General features: G+C 37.5%; 1 protein-coding gene across 1 annotated transcript in view; it reads left to right on the forward strand.

Annotated features, from left to right (window-relative positions):
* KIFAP3 (kinesin associated protein 3) overlaps positions 1–5,721 on the forward strand; it is a 187,573-nt gene extending 181,852 nt beyond the window's left edge. Inside the window, exon 20 of the mRNA XM_035010840.1 lies at positions 5,268–5,721. Within this exon, the coding sequence (XP_034866731.1) occupies positions 5,268–5,376 (109 nt within the window). The 3' untranslated portion in view covers positions 5,377–5,721. The remainder of the gene's footprint in view (positions 1–5,267) is intronic.
* Positions 5,722–13,622: the final 7,901 nt, after the last annotated feature.

Genomic DNA, 13,622 nt, shown 5'->3' on the forward strand with positions numbered 1-13,622 from the left:
GATGGATGGATGGATGGATGGATGGATGGATGGATGGATGGATGGATAGATACAAAGGATCCATTACATTGCACTACTACAGTTTCATAATACTAAATTTCTCATGACAAATTATAGTTAAGCTGAAATTACTCTGATGATCAATTTATAATCTTAGGAAAATAAAAATACTGATTTTGATTCTATGATCAATATATTGGAACAATTGATAAAAAGAATGAACTGTTCTAGAAAGCTATTATAGGATCATTTCATGCAGCTCTATAATATCCTGGAAGGCTTCCTCTGAAGAAAGTTAGCCTATGTTAAGTCCTTTCACTTGATAATCCCAAAAGAATTCCAGCCTTCAGTATTATCCTATGGATCACAAAGATAGGTAGTTAATAAGAATCACTACCCTCTATCAATACAAATATATTTATAAATATAAATATTGTCATAAAGGTTTTTATTTTAGGGAGAATAGAATTCCTAAAGAAAGACCCAAACCAAAAAGATGAAATTCAACGTGAAAATGTGTATACACAGACACACAACTACACACACACATACACATTCAGTGTGAGCCATTTTGTAGTAAGGAGTCCTTGAAAAATTTAAGATCAATGCATTTTCAGCCTACATTATTAGAGAGTTAGAAACAGGATCTCATTATATTCTATGCTGGTTTCAGACCACATAGTAAGTACAGTATCACATTATTTTCACTTCTTCATTTTAAGATAAAAATTGAAAAATATCAAAGTTAGAGAGCAAATGAGATGGTAAACTTTCTAGAGAGCATGTCATGAGGATTGATTAAATGAAAGTTGTGAAATAGCCATATTAAAGAAGAATTAGATTTCTTTTGTGGTTCCAGAGGGTAATTCTAGATTTCAGATCAAGATAAAGAACTTTCTAATAGTTTGATGGGCCCATAAATGGAATGAACTGCCTTGTGAGCATTCCCATTTATGGAGATGTTCTGCAAAGAATTCAATAGACCCGGTCAAGGATGTTGTGAATGGAAGCATAGTCTAGATTATTTCTAAAAATGTTTCCAAGTCAAAGATTCTTTGAACCTATGATAAGAGAACTTGGCTTGAATTTACTTTTTATTTATTTTTTGTAACATCCTCTAATATATTCACTATTTGTTCTGCATTCATTTTGCTGACTTGGGAATTTCAAAGAAGATAAAGAGTTGTGTTGCTTTTACCTAATTTTAATAAAATAATGATAATACTTTTCACTTATGCAGCACTTTTCATCCAAGGATTTCAAAGTGCTTTACAAATATGCACTAATTAAGCCTCACAAACAGCTAGAGGTAGGTGATTTTCTTCCCTCTCTACAGGAATGTCAACTCTGGCACAGAAGTCCAATAAGAGCCTCAGAGTGCCTAGGATTCTTTACTGGCTGTCATTCCCTTTGTAATGTGCTGCATGTGAAGTATCACTTGTCATGCCTGGATTTCTTTTTCTCCCCTCTCTGAATTATTGCAAGTTTAGAAATACAATGAATGCTGTTAAAAATATGTTTGAAGCCTTGTCACTATTATAGAAAATTCTGTCTCCTGCTTGCTGAATGCTAATTAGATTTCCAAATGTTTGTTTAAAGATAAAATCTAGATGTGATTTTATATTTGTTGTTGAATTTTAAATATAATTTTTTTACTCATGAAGAATTTGTCATTTTCCTTTCTAGGTACCCCCAAATCACTGTTCTTGGGACATAAAACTTAGTAGCAGAAGGATTTGGGGGCCTTACCTTTCCTGGTTGTCTTTTCACAACAAACAGGAAGCATTTTCTTTGAACTAGAAATATATATTTTTAAGAAGAGATTGCATTTTGTTATGTTTGCTAATTTAAAGGTAAAAAAAATGATATCTAGACATTGAGGATGATGGTTAAATGAGACTACATAGTCCTATTTTAAAAGTGGTCTAGCAGTGGTATATTCTGATCTAGAGGGACACACCCTTTCTGTGTAGGTTAGGAGTACCAGGAAGAAAATATGTACATATGGAGACACACATGCAGTGTTAGATTAAATTCCAGTATAAATAGCCAAATATACAAACTCTCATCTGGAGGAGAACGGTCACACAGGGTAAGAGCTCCGTTTCCCTGGGTTCTTGGGGTTCCTAGTGAGGGCCCGCCTGTGCCTTTGTACCGTGTGCTCTAAGTCCTTAGTGGATCAAGAAAGCAGAGTTTTCGCTGCCACACTTCCCTTTTACAGTCACGGTTTCTACCCCTTACATAAAGAGTCTATCTGCTCCTGCTTAAAGGAAAACTTACTATTTGCTCTCCTCATTTTGAACCAGATTCAACATTAACAAGGCTACATCTTTATTCCAAGGAAGAAAGTACAACAAATGTCCCCATATCCCAAAAGAATATCTATCTGCAGGTTTCAGCATCCTGAAAAGTCCAGTTTCACCTCTATATTAGAACCAAATAAGAGATTAAAGAATCAAGCTAATCTGTTTCAGAGTGAATTTTATTTAAAAGATATTAATTGTGTAGATATAGCTGATCTTTCATAATACAAAAGGACCGAGGACTTACATCAAAGCACCATCCAAACTGGTCATAATGTTTCAGACCTTCTTTTCTTTAAACAGCAAGTTCATCTGTGATACATGATGGATAATTACAGAAAAACTCATCTTAAGAGTTTCTATTTTTTCTCCTTAAATTGTTTTCCCAAATGATATCTATGGAAGTTCAAAAAAATTTGGCCTGAACACACAGATGTCTCTGGGTGAACTGTTGACTGCATAAATAGAACTTTATTACAGTAAACTTGCAGGCTCAGAAACTCAAACTCATCAGTGCTCAAGGTTTGATCCTACTTTAATTGACTTGGGGGTGCCAGTTCTTACCAACAATGTGACTAACAAATTTTTTAAAAAACAGCTGAATATCCATTTGTCAATTTACATCAGGCAGATTGGTTAATGTCTAAGTTTACCCTTTTCCATCGTCAAGCCACATAGGAATACAATAATCGGAAGTTTGCCTATCAGTCATAGAAATAAAATACAGTTTTGCAGTTTGAATGTACAATGACCTCTCAGAACCTTTTTTAAGACCCATTCCTCAATGAGGACAAGCCTGCCAAAAAGGTCAGATATTCCTTATAGTGTTATAGGTCATCCCAAGGAATTGCTTGGGTTGGTTACCAACAATTGCCTCTGAGAAACATCTTGTTCTGTGCCAACATGGCTGACAGTTTCCCTTCTGAGGATTCTCTTCTTCTTTTAGATAGAACTACAGTACTATTGTTGTGAGTTCCTCTGTAAGATGTTCTGTTTTTAAGGTGCCTTTGCATGTTTCTTTACTGATCTACTCTGCCTCTTGTTCCCAAATTCCTGAAAGCCTCTAGATTGAGAAAGACAAAATTAACTTGAGTTCAACCTAAGTCTCCTGCTATTCAGCCTGAGAAGAGATGCTAAAAAATATAAGCAGTGTCCAAAGGCAGGCAGTAAGTAGATGAAAAAGGAAGGAGTTGAAATTCATAAGCTATACAATCAACCTTTACATAATTGAGAGTTGTTTGGATACATGAGTATTTGTTAGCCTTAGTGCTTCAGGAGAAAAATGTCAAACAGCCAACTTTTCCTCTAATTTTAAACTGATAAGGTGTATCTGAGTTCATGGGCTGCGTTACTTTCTGAAACCTCTTTAAAGCTGCCTCTAGAGCAATGTTTCCCTTCATTATAAAATTAAAATTTCTTCCCAGGAGACCAAAGTAGGAAGGACATGCCTAAATTTTGCCATTTCAAAATAAAATTCAGACTTAAAAATTTCAACCAACTTTTAGGAATTCTAAACACAGTTTTTCATTTAGAAGGTGCCCAAAAAGTTTGTTTTCTTCAGGATCACTCACTAACAAGTGCTAACGTAAAATTTATATCTCAGAAAACCCATTACCCTGAGCCGTGGATTTACATGAATAATATGCCCTATATGTATTATAGTTACTTACATTTAGTATTTAGTCCTATCTCAGTACACACATGGCCATGCATGCACATACTTACACAAATTATTTAAAACCTTAACATTTTAATAGTTACTTCTATTGTGTTTTAACTTAATCTTATTTTGAGTTGTGAGAGGAAGTTAGTGCCTATATAATTTTTAATCATATTGAGATTTTGCTGATAAGGTATCTTTCCATCTAGTATACTCTGAAATCTTAAAACATTTAAATATATTTATTTTTTCCAAAGTTTGTGTTTCTCCGTTATCAATTGTTTCCTTTGATTGGAAATAAGCTCACTAGCATTCACTGCATGAGCTATGCATGAGCATGTCATAGCTTCCATCTTTGCCCGGCAAGATAAATCTCTTGTCATTTTGCTAAGTGTTGGATAATTGTCTGATCCTTAAAAAGTGCTTTGGAGAACAGATTTTCTTTTAAATTTATTAATAGATGAAAGAATACTTTTTTAGAGTAAAGTTTATCCATGCTTCAAATATCTTTATAACTCTGAAAGTTATGTTTAGGCTTCTGTTATTTCCATAGAATAAACTGAAACAAAATTTATAATTATCTTGCTGTCATTCAAAAGAAACATGTACGATTTATTTGTTTTGTTTTATTGAGGAGTCAGAGAAGAATTGCAGATCAAATCTGGCTAACTTAAATATTGTAAAAATCCTTGTCTTATTCTTTCAGTTTAGACTTATAGTATGATTTGGCCCTAAGTGAGAATTTACTGCTAAAATTCAAAATGTGTGTCCTTATTAATAATACTATATCTTCATATGAAAAAATGATCTTATTATAAATAACAAAACTCATTTTACTACAATTTTAGTTTTATTATTCCCTAGCAGTGTATTACTGATACTTGCTAGCACATAAAATCTTTTCATATTCTGGCATAAAAGCCATATATGAATGTAATTTATTAAAAGTTTTCTGATCTGTCCTCCTCTTTATCTTGAATAGTACCTGATGACAGAGGTTTCCAACATTTTTAACACACTGTTAGAAGTAAATATTTATTTTGCACATATTTGTGGCTATATTAATTTAATATTATACATATTATATATATATAACATAACGTATACATGTATATTTCATATATATATATGTGTGTGTGTGTGTATACAAACACACACAAGAAAAAGGCCTAATGATAGCCACATAAATCACTTTTGCTGCTAGGAAGAGAGTACTGGAGGTGTAAAGTTCCCAGCCTCCTCTTGGCCTACATTGTGGATGGGTGATGAGCAATATAACTTATCATTCCTTTTTCTCTTTTCAGCCTTGGAATGGATGGCTTTGGCCAATCAGTTGGTATTCTTGGACGCCCTGCCACAGCTTATGGATTCCGCCCTGATGAACCCTACTACTATGGCTATGGATCTCGATAAAGTCACACCTTTCCATATGTACTCTCAACTTAGAAGAAATCTGTGTGGGTTGGGTTAACTTTGAATCTTGGCTAATAATGCATGTTGATATTATCGTGGGTCTGTTTTCTTTTTTTCCATGCTGTTAGCTACAAATTAACTCTGATCCCTCTGTCCTCTGTTAAGTACAGTTGATGTTTGACACTGTTCACCGCATCTTGATGCTGAATAACATTTCCCATGTTATTCAAAGAGACGCAAAAGTAAATGCTGAAAAGCAACCAGACTGGAAAACAAACACTACATTATGTACACTAAGTGACTAAATTTAATTTCTATTAAAAAGAAGGATAAAGTACAAACAAATTAGCGAAAGTCATGTGTTTCTATTTAATGTGTTTCATTAGGAGTTTCATGCTTATATAGGGTGCATATGAATTTTCTTTTTCCCTGCCCTTTTTCCCCCTTGTAAACCCTTGAGTATTTCATGTGATGTGTGCTACTTTAGAATTTATAAAAAGAGTATCACCTTCTTTTTTCCATGCCATCTGCCTTTTCAGGGTTGCTTCCCAAAGTGAAATAGTTTTCAGTTAACAATGGAACATGTGCCATAGATTATGTTACATATGCATAGTCTCTTCAGCAATTTGAATTCTTGTCTTACTGATTTTAGGTAGAAAACCTGAGACATCTGTTAGTGTACATGAAACTAGATTCATATTGGGTTTTTAGATTTTATTATTCATGAAATCTAAAATATGGAAAAGCTGTCTCACTGAGGAAAACTAAGGAACAGAATATTTTTCTCACCTGTTTCCCATTTGTTTACTTGTTTTTATAAGATCTGGGTGGTAAGAAATAGACATAATTAATAATGAATTTTGAAAGCAACTCATTAATGTTACAGTGTTGGAAATATACTTGACAAACAAAGCAAAATAAATAACTGTAATCTAGAAATATTTCCTTGAGCACCTGCTATGGAAGGAGTTATATGAGGCTTTGAAGGGAATACATAGATCAAAAATAAGACTTCTGTCCTTGAATTTTAAAACCTCCGTGATCTACTACACTATTTATTTGGCTTGATTTATATTTTAAGTATAGAATAATAGAGCTGGAAAGGGCCTTTTATTTTATTTTAAAGATTTTATTTATTTATTTGACAGATAGAGACACAGCGAGAGAGGGAACACAAGCCGGGGGAGTGGGAGAGAGAGAAGCAGGTTTCCCGCCGAGCGGGGAGCCCGATGCGGGGCTTGATCCCAGGACCCTGAGATCATGACCTGAGCCGAAGGCAGACGCTTAACGACTGAGCCACCCAGGGGCCCCTGGAAAGGGCCTTTTAAATAACTCAGTCTATCAATGTATTTGAGAGACCAAACACTTAAAAATTTTAAATATCATAAACAGATTTTTTTAATTACCTGCTATGTATCAGGAAGTATATATGCCCCTAGGGAATATGTGAATCTAAGATACGATTTGTGTCTTTGAACTCACAACCTAACTGATCTTTCTGAAAGTATACATTCATTTGTCGTAGTTTCCATTTTAACCACAGAATATTAAAGCTGGAAAGGGCCTTTGATGCCAAACCCTGTCATACTCTTTCAGCTGAAAAAGCTGTGGCCAGGAGAGATGAAAAGACTTGCCCAAGCTTATGTATTTGGTCAGTACATGACCTGTCTCCACGTTTCCAATCCAGTAAACTCAATACTAAATATCTTGCCTTATTATTTATTATACATACAAAGTATAAACACTTGGAATAAGTGACATTAATAGAAGGATAAAGCAAACATTCTAAAGCATAACTTCCCTCATACTACTGTAAGCTGATTTTAGGAAGAATGTCACCCACAGTTCACAATGTTTCCAGGGCTGTGCTTACTGAGGCTCACGTGCACACTCACTCTCCCTGTATACTTTTTTTCATTATTTTAGGACTTCAAAAATTTTGAAATTATGAACTTTCTACTCAGGCATGAGCTGGTTTATCTTTATTTATGAAGGAAAATTTTACTAAAGGAATAAGGAAGAATATCTAAAATTCTTACATACTTCAGAGAACAAAAGGTTTTGGCCTTGGGCACTTTTAGAAATATATATATATATATATAAATCAAATATCCTGGCCCCACTAAATTTTGACTGCAAAATTAAAGTCACATTTACTTTAATAACTAAATTGCCATGGCTTTAGGCCATGGTGTATAGCTGGAAATTATTTCTCCTCATGAGCCTTTTGCTCTTTCTGAGAGTTCCCTAAGGTGCTTTCTCACTTAGGGCCAGGAATAGCTTCCTCATGTTCTGTTTCCTCCCTTTGTCCCCTCCCTGCTGCATCTATGTTGGTCATCTTCATTAGATTAGCGCTGCCCTCCACATGGGAGAGCCACCACTGTGTCCAGTCAGGACCTGGGGAAGAAGACACTCTCTACCCTTTCCTATCCCCTTCCAAATGTAGGCTAAGTACCTATTACCTACTTCTGCACAGCACAAGAGAACTGAAACTATACATTTTACCGTGACTTTACAGAAGCTCCAGAAATGGTACATGACATACATGGCACAAGATAACTTACCACTATTACTGGTTGTAACTACCATCAGAGCTGGCGCCAGAAGGCTCTCACTTGGCCTTGCGTGGGGGGGCTTGCTCCATGCCACCAGGAGTACGCAAAGAATCTTGAGGACAAGTCTCAGGCAGATTGTCACAGAAAAGAATGTTTTTTTTTCAAACCAGCTGAAGGCCTGCTTTTAGAGTCTTTGTTTCTTATAACAAGATTAGTTTTTACTAGCTGTCTGGTCTTCAGTCACGAAACAGAATACGAGAAATACAAACTGACTTCCTACTTTTTTCCAAGTGTTACCTGGAGGTTTTTTTCTAAATCCACCCACCTGTCTTGGTTTTTGGCAAGTCTTCCCAAATTCTATCATTGAAGATACATTGAGGTTTTCAGCGAGGTGAGTTGTTAGGTCTTTTGTGTCTTTGTTGCTAGTGTAATGGGAATGTGGAAAATACTGGTATCTCCTCAGATATCAAAAAATCACACACATATGTTCTAGCCAGTTCTTGAAAGTCTACTAAACTGAAGTGATAATGTTAGGCTTCAATATTATGTTCTCTTTGGAATACAGCAGACCTCCCTACTTGTTTGGGATAAAGACTTGCCTGAAATAGAGAGGCATTAAAGAAATAACGCTGAAAAAAATCAGTAATCTGGAAGAAAAAGTCAAGAAGCTCTCTAAGAAGGCAGAGTACAGAATGTAGATTAAATAAGAATAATATAGAAGGTAAAAATCAGAGCACCAACATTTGGCTGGTTGGTTAGGAATGGTGAGCCTGGGTGACTCAGTCGGTTAAGCATTTTGGCTCAGGTCATGATCTCAGGCTTGTGGGATGGAGCCCCGTGAGCACTGGGCTCTGTGTTGGGCATGGAGCCTACTTAAGATTCTCTCTCCCTTCCCCCCCAACCTCTCCAATAAATAAATAAATAAATAAATAAACAAACAAATAAATAAATAAAATTTTATTTATTTATTTTTTAAAGATTTTATTTATTTATTTGAGAGTGAGCGAGCGAGAAACAGCATGAGAGAGGAGAGGGTCAGAGGGAGAAGCAGAGTCCCTGCTGAGCCGGGAGCCCGATGTGGGACTCGATCCCAGGACCCCGGGATCATGACCTGAGCCGAAGGCAGTCGCTTAACCAACTGAGCCACCCAGGTGCCCAATAAATAAAATTTTAAAGAATTAAAAGGTACAGGACCAATAGCCAAAATAGAAGAAAACATCTCTGAGCTAAAATGGATTTTTCCCTACAATATAGTAATCATTTTTAAAAATGAGTTTGACATCTATCTTGACATAATCTAGAAAAATTCTTGAGAAAAATGAATTAAAAATTCCATAAGAATCCTGAAAAGAGATAAAATGCCTTCCAAGAAACAGACTTTTAACAATAAATGGCCCTAACTAACGAACATTCCCTGACCCCAGAGTAAGGGTAACTTTACAGGTTGCATGTGTGCCTGGCAGGATTTCAGATTTGTGATGAACCAATAACTTCCTCCCCATTTGGAATGAGAGTATCCTTGGTGATTATCCGTCCCTGTCCTAACCATTGGGTGTTGGGTGGGAGTGGACAAGGGAAGGTGGCAGGTAACTTTTTGCAGTTCACAAGTCTCTGAATCAAGGGGAACCATACTAGAGGAGAACCTGAAAACCACACCCAAAAAGCCTCATCCCTACCTGAATATGATCTTATGATGATATCTTGCACTTCAAGCCACAGCCTAATGACATAATGATATGAGACTTTTGGGGTAGGAAGTGAGCATATTTTGCATGTGAACAGAATGTTAATAATTGTGGCCAGAAGGCAATATGTATTGATTGAAAAAGGTGGTCATGATACTCTTCAGCTCTTCACATCATCAGATAGACTCTGTTTAATCGTGTCTTAAATTTGGGTTCACATAATACTTTGCTTTGACTAACAGAATGTGGCAGAAATGATGTATGAGTCTAGGGCCCACACCTCAAGAAGACTTGCCACTTCTGCCTTTGCCCTTGTGGTTTGCTCTCTGAGACTGACATGCTGTGGAGAACTTGGAAGAGAAGCCCAGCCACCTCAGCTGTCTTATTAGGGCACACCTCCACCTTGAGCTGACATGTCACCAAAACGCAGTCTTGTCAATGAGTTCAAGGAAGACCAGAAGAAGGACCACCCGGTCAATCACAGAAAGTTGACTTCTTGTGAGAAATAATAAAGTGCTATTGTTTTAAGTTTCTGAGTTTTGGGCTGATGTGGCAAGTTGTATTTTCAAAAGATGGCCACCCCCACATATTCCACCTCACGTGCTCATCTTAGAAAGTAATATTGATACTCCTCCAGTTAACAATGGAATCTATGTCCCTTCCTCTTGAACCTGGGTGGACTTTTTTTTTTTTTTTAAACTGTTTCAACCATTAGAGTTAAGCAGAAGTCATAAAGACTTAAGGCTAAGTCAAAGAAAGCCCTTTCAATTCTGCCTTGTTCTCTTGGAATGCTCATTCTTAAAATCAGCTGCCATGATGTGAGAAGGCCAAGCAACATGGAGAGGCCATGTTGTAGGGGCTGCAGTATGTGGCCAGAGCTGAGGACCCAGGAGACAACCAACCAGTCAACTGCTAGAGGTGAATAAACCTCCCGAAGATTCCAGCCCCCAGCTATCGAGCCACCCCAGCTGAGGCCACATGAGCCAAGATGAACTGCCCTGCCCAACCCCTGCAAATTCATGCGCAAAAATATGTCATGTTTTTTAAGCTACTAAGTTTGTGATGGTCTGTGACGTGGCAATTGATAACCAATATAAATTCTGCCAGAGAAGGATATATCCAAAGGCCTATAGAAATCCTCCAAATCACAAGTACTATGCCTTCCTCAAACCTCCTTACTTTCTCCTCACATCTATCACCATCATCAATATCTTCTGTAGACATAGAGATGATGATTTCATGAGAGTTATTACCTAAATGAAGAATAATGGAAAACAATGCACCACTCTGAAGTGTGAAAAATTTAAATTCATCTCTTAGCAAAATTATCAGTTACTACAAATCATGATTTCTCAAGGCATTTAGAAATATTTTGATTACCAGAGGTCTAATATACAAGACTTTGCAGTGTCAAAAAAAAAAAAAAAAATACTTTTACTTGATCCTCATGACCACTCAATATAGAAACCCTGCAGTTAATTAACCATGAAAAGAAATGTTTAATGTGAACATCACCTCCTCCACTCCTTTTCTCTTCCAAGACTTCTAATCTTGCTAAGTCGGTAGTTTGGGGAACTAAAGTAAGTGATTCTGGAATCTGGAGGATGGTAACTGCTACTTAAAAGCAGAATAAATATCTCTTATGAGTCAGCTTTTTTTCTCTCTTGCCTACAGTTTACCAGTGTCTCAAGTCTGCTGTGTAATGAGCACTGGGCTAGTGCATCACTGTGAAGTTGAACCCCACAGAGCACGAATATTACAGCTTGCACCAGGTGGGACATGGAGCTGCCCATCAAGGCCTAGGCCCCAGGAGGGCAAGTTAAGGAAGCGTTCGTTGCTTTTCAATTAGCTTAACTTTCAGAGCTCATTTATTTCCAATGCTGGGTATGAAGGTATCAGTTTTAATTCAGTGATCTTGAAAAGGAGACCCACACAAGTTTGGGGAGCTCAAGGTATCTGCAGAGTCCAGAAATCCAATGGAATATTTTGGAAAGGGAAGCCAAGCTTATCAACCATTTCTCATTGAAATTAGTTGAGTCTAGCTACTTGTTTCATTTCTGAGTATTTCTAATGCTGTCTTTATGACTATTCCCAATTGATTTTCCATTTTTCTGACACTTGATTTTTAATAATGTCACCAGCTAGACTCCAAGACCTGACCTTTACTGCCCACCTGCTTGTACTCACCAACCTTTGTCCCACACTTTTCCTTAAGCACTTCTTTCCAGCTGACCTCCTAACTCAGGCAAATGGAAACTGAAACTGCCCCTCCAGGGATAGTGACTGCCCTGACAAGGCCTCCAGCTGGTCCAGACCACCCAGACCAGTTTGAGTATAACCTCTGATGCCCACTGCACAGATGGGCCATGGAGTGACTTCTAGAATGACTGACAACTACCTTTACCCTCAATATAATACTAAAATCTCCACCCAAGGAGGAGCGCAAGCCTCATTCACATAACATAAAATGTGTGTATAGGCATGTCTCCTTAAGGCACACGTGTGACTTTATGCCCACCTCTACATCCCATGACAAGGTTTCCCTATCTGAATATTCATCATAACCCTAAATAAAAGGAGCCCATCCACCCTTGCTCTGGGAGTCACAGCTTCGGGAGCCATTCCCATGATCTCTCTATTTGCTGCATATAAATTTACTTCGTGCAACAACTTCACCTAATGTGGTTTCTATCTGCAACTCACCAAGGTGGGAACTCCTGTTACTTTGGTTACAGTAACAGAATATTACACAAGGCACCTGCTATTGATGTAGAGTTCTCCTTTGTTACAACTGTTGCACATTGACTTGATGAAAATGATATCCATGCTCCCTCATGTACACAGGTGTGCCTCCTCACACACATTACATGGGTTTTTTTATTGAGAAATAATTCACTGTAAAGTCACCATTCAAAAATGTACAATTCAGTGTTTTTTAGTATATTCACAAGGTTGTGCAAACACCACAACTATCTAATTCCAGAACATTTTCACCACCCCAAAAAGAAACTCCATACCAATGGAGGCCCTGGCAACCATTCATCTGCTTTCTGTCTCTGTGGATTTACCTGGCCTGGACATTTCATCAAAATGGAATCATACAATATGTGGCCTTTTGTGTCCGGCTTCTTTCACATAGCATAATGTTCTATGGTTCCTCCAGGCGGTAGCATGTGTCAGTACTTTGTATATGTCTGAATAATGTCCCATTGTATGGATATGCCACATCTTGTCTATCCATTCATCACTCTAGCCATTGGGGAGCAGAAGAGTTCCAATGCATTGAGCCCTGCTCCGAAACCTGACGAAGTCTTATTCCCCAGCCCTGTCTTTGTTGTGAGAGTTCATCTGATGGCATCTTCCTCTGTTTTAGTTGTTCTCTCCCCAAACTCTCTTAGTGTGATCACATTTTCATATAATGCGTAAGTGCCCTTCCTTGGTTCTGATTTCCTGTTATTAAAATGCCCTGTTTACATACTTTGTGTAGGGCTACTCTGATTTCAGCACCTCTGTGATTCCATTAGGTCTTTCTTGCTTTCCTGTTTCTCAGAGAAAGTAAGGAAGGTACATAAGCCTTTCCTCTTCTGCTCCCGCCTCTTACCAAACAAGCAGGAAGCAGCAGGTGCCCTCCTGGTGCCTTGGGACACAAGCATCTGTCCTGTCCACTTGGTTGTACACACCAGTGTGGCCTTTACCCCTGACAATGTCCCTGGACTCTATTTACCCCATACAGTGCAAAAAAGAAATAAATGAAAGAATCAAGAGGATCGGTGAAGAAAATAGATGTTGTGAGAAAAAGGGAAAATAATTTTTAAGACCTTTGGTGCCAAAAGTGAGGGCAAAAGCTTGTAGGAGGAGCTCTGAAATCTCTGGGCTCTGTTTGTGCACTTGTTTTTAAAATGTCTGCTGACCATGGGACAGTCTCTTTATGGAATCCCTTTGCCCCAGGAACACTGAGTTACTCCAAGTAGCTGCTGCTTCCTCGATTTAGAACACAAATTGGGGT

The sequence above is a fragment of the Mirounga leonina genome, unplaced genomic scaffold, assembly GCF_011800145.1.
Source record: "Mirounga leonina isolate KUSES-001 unplaced genomic scaffold, KU_Mleo_1.0 Mir_154, whole genome shotgun sequence".
Taxonomy (NCBI): domain Eukaryota; kingdom Metazoa; phylum Chordata; class Mammalia; order Carnivora; family Phocidae; genus Mirounga; species Mirounga leonina.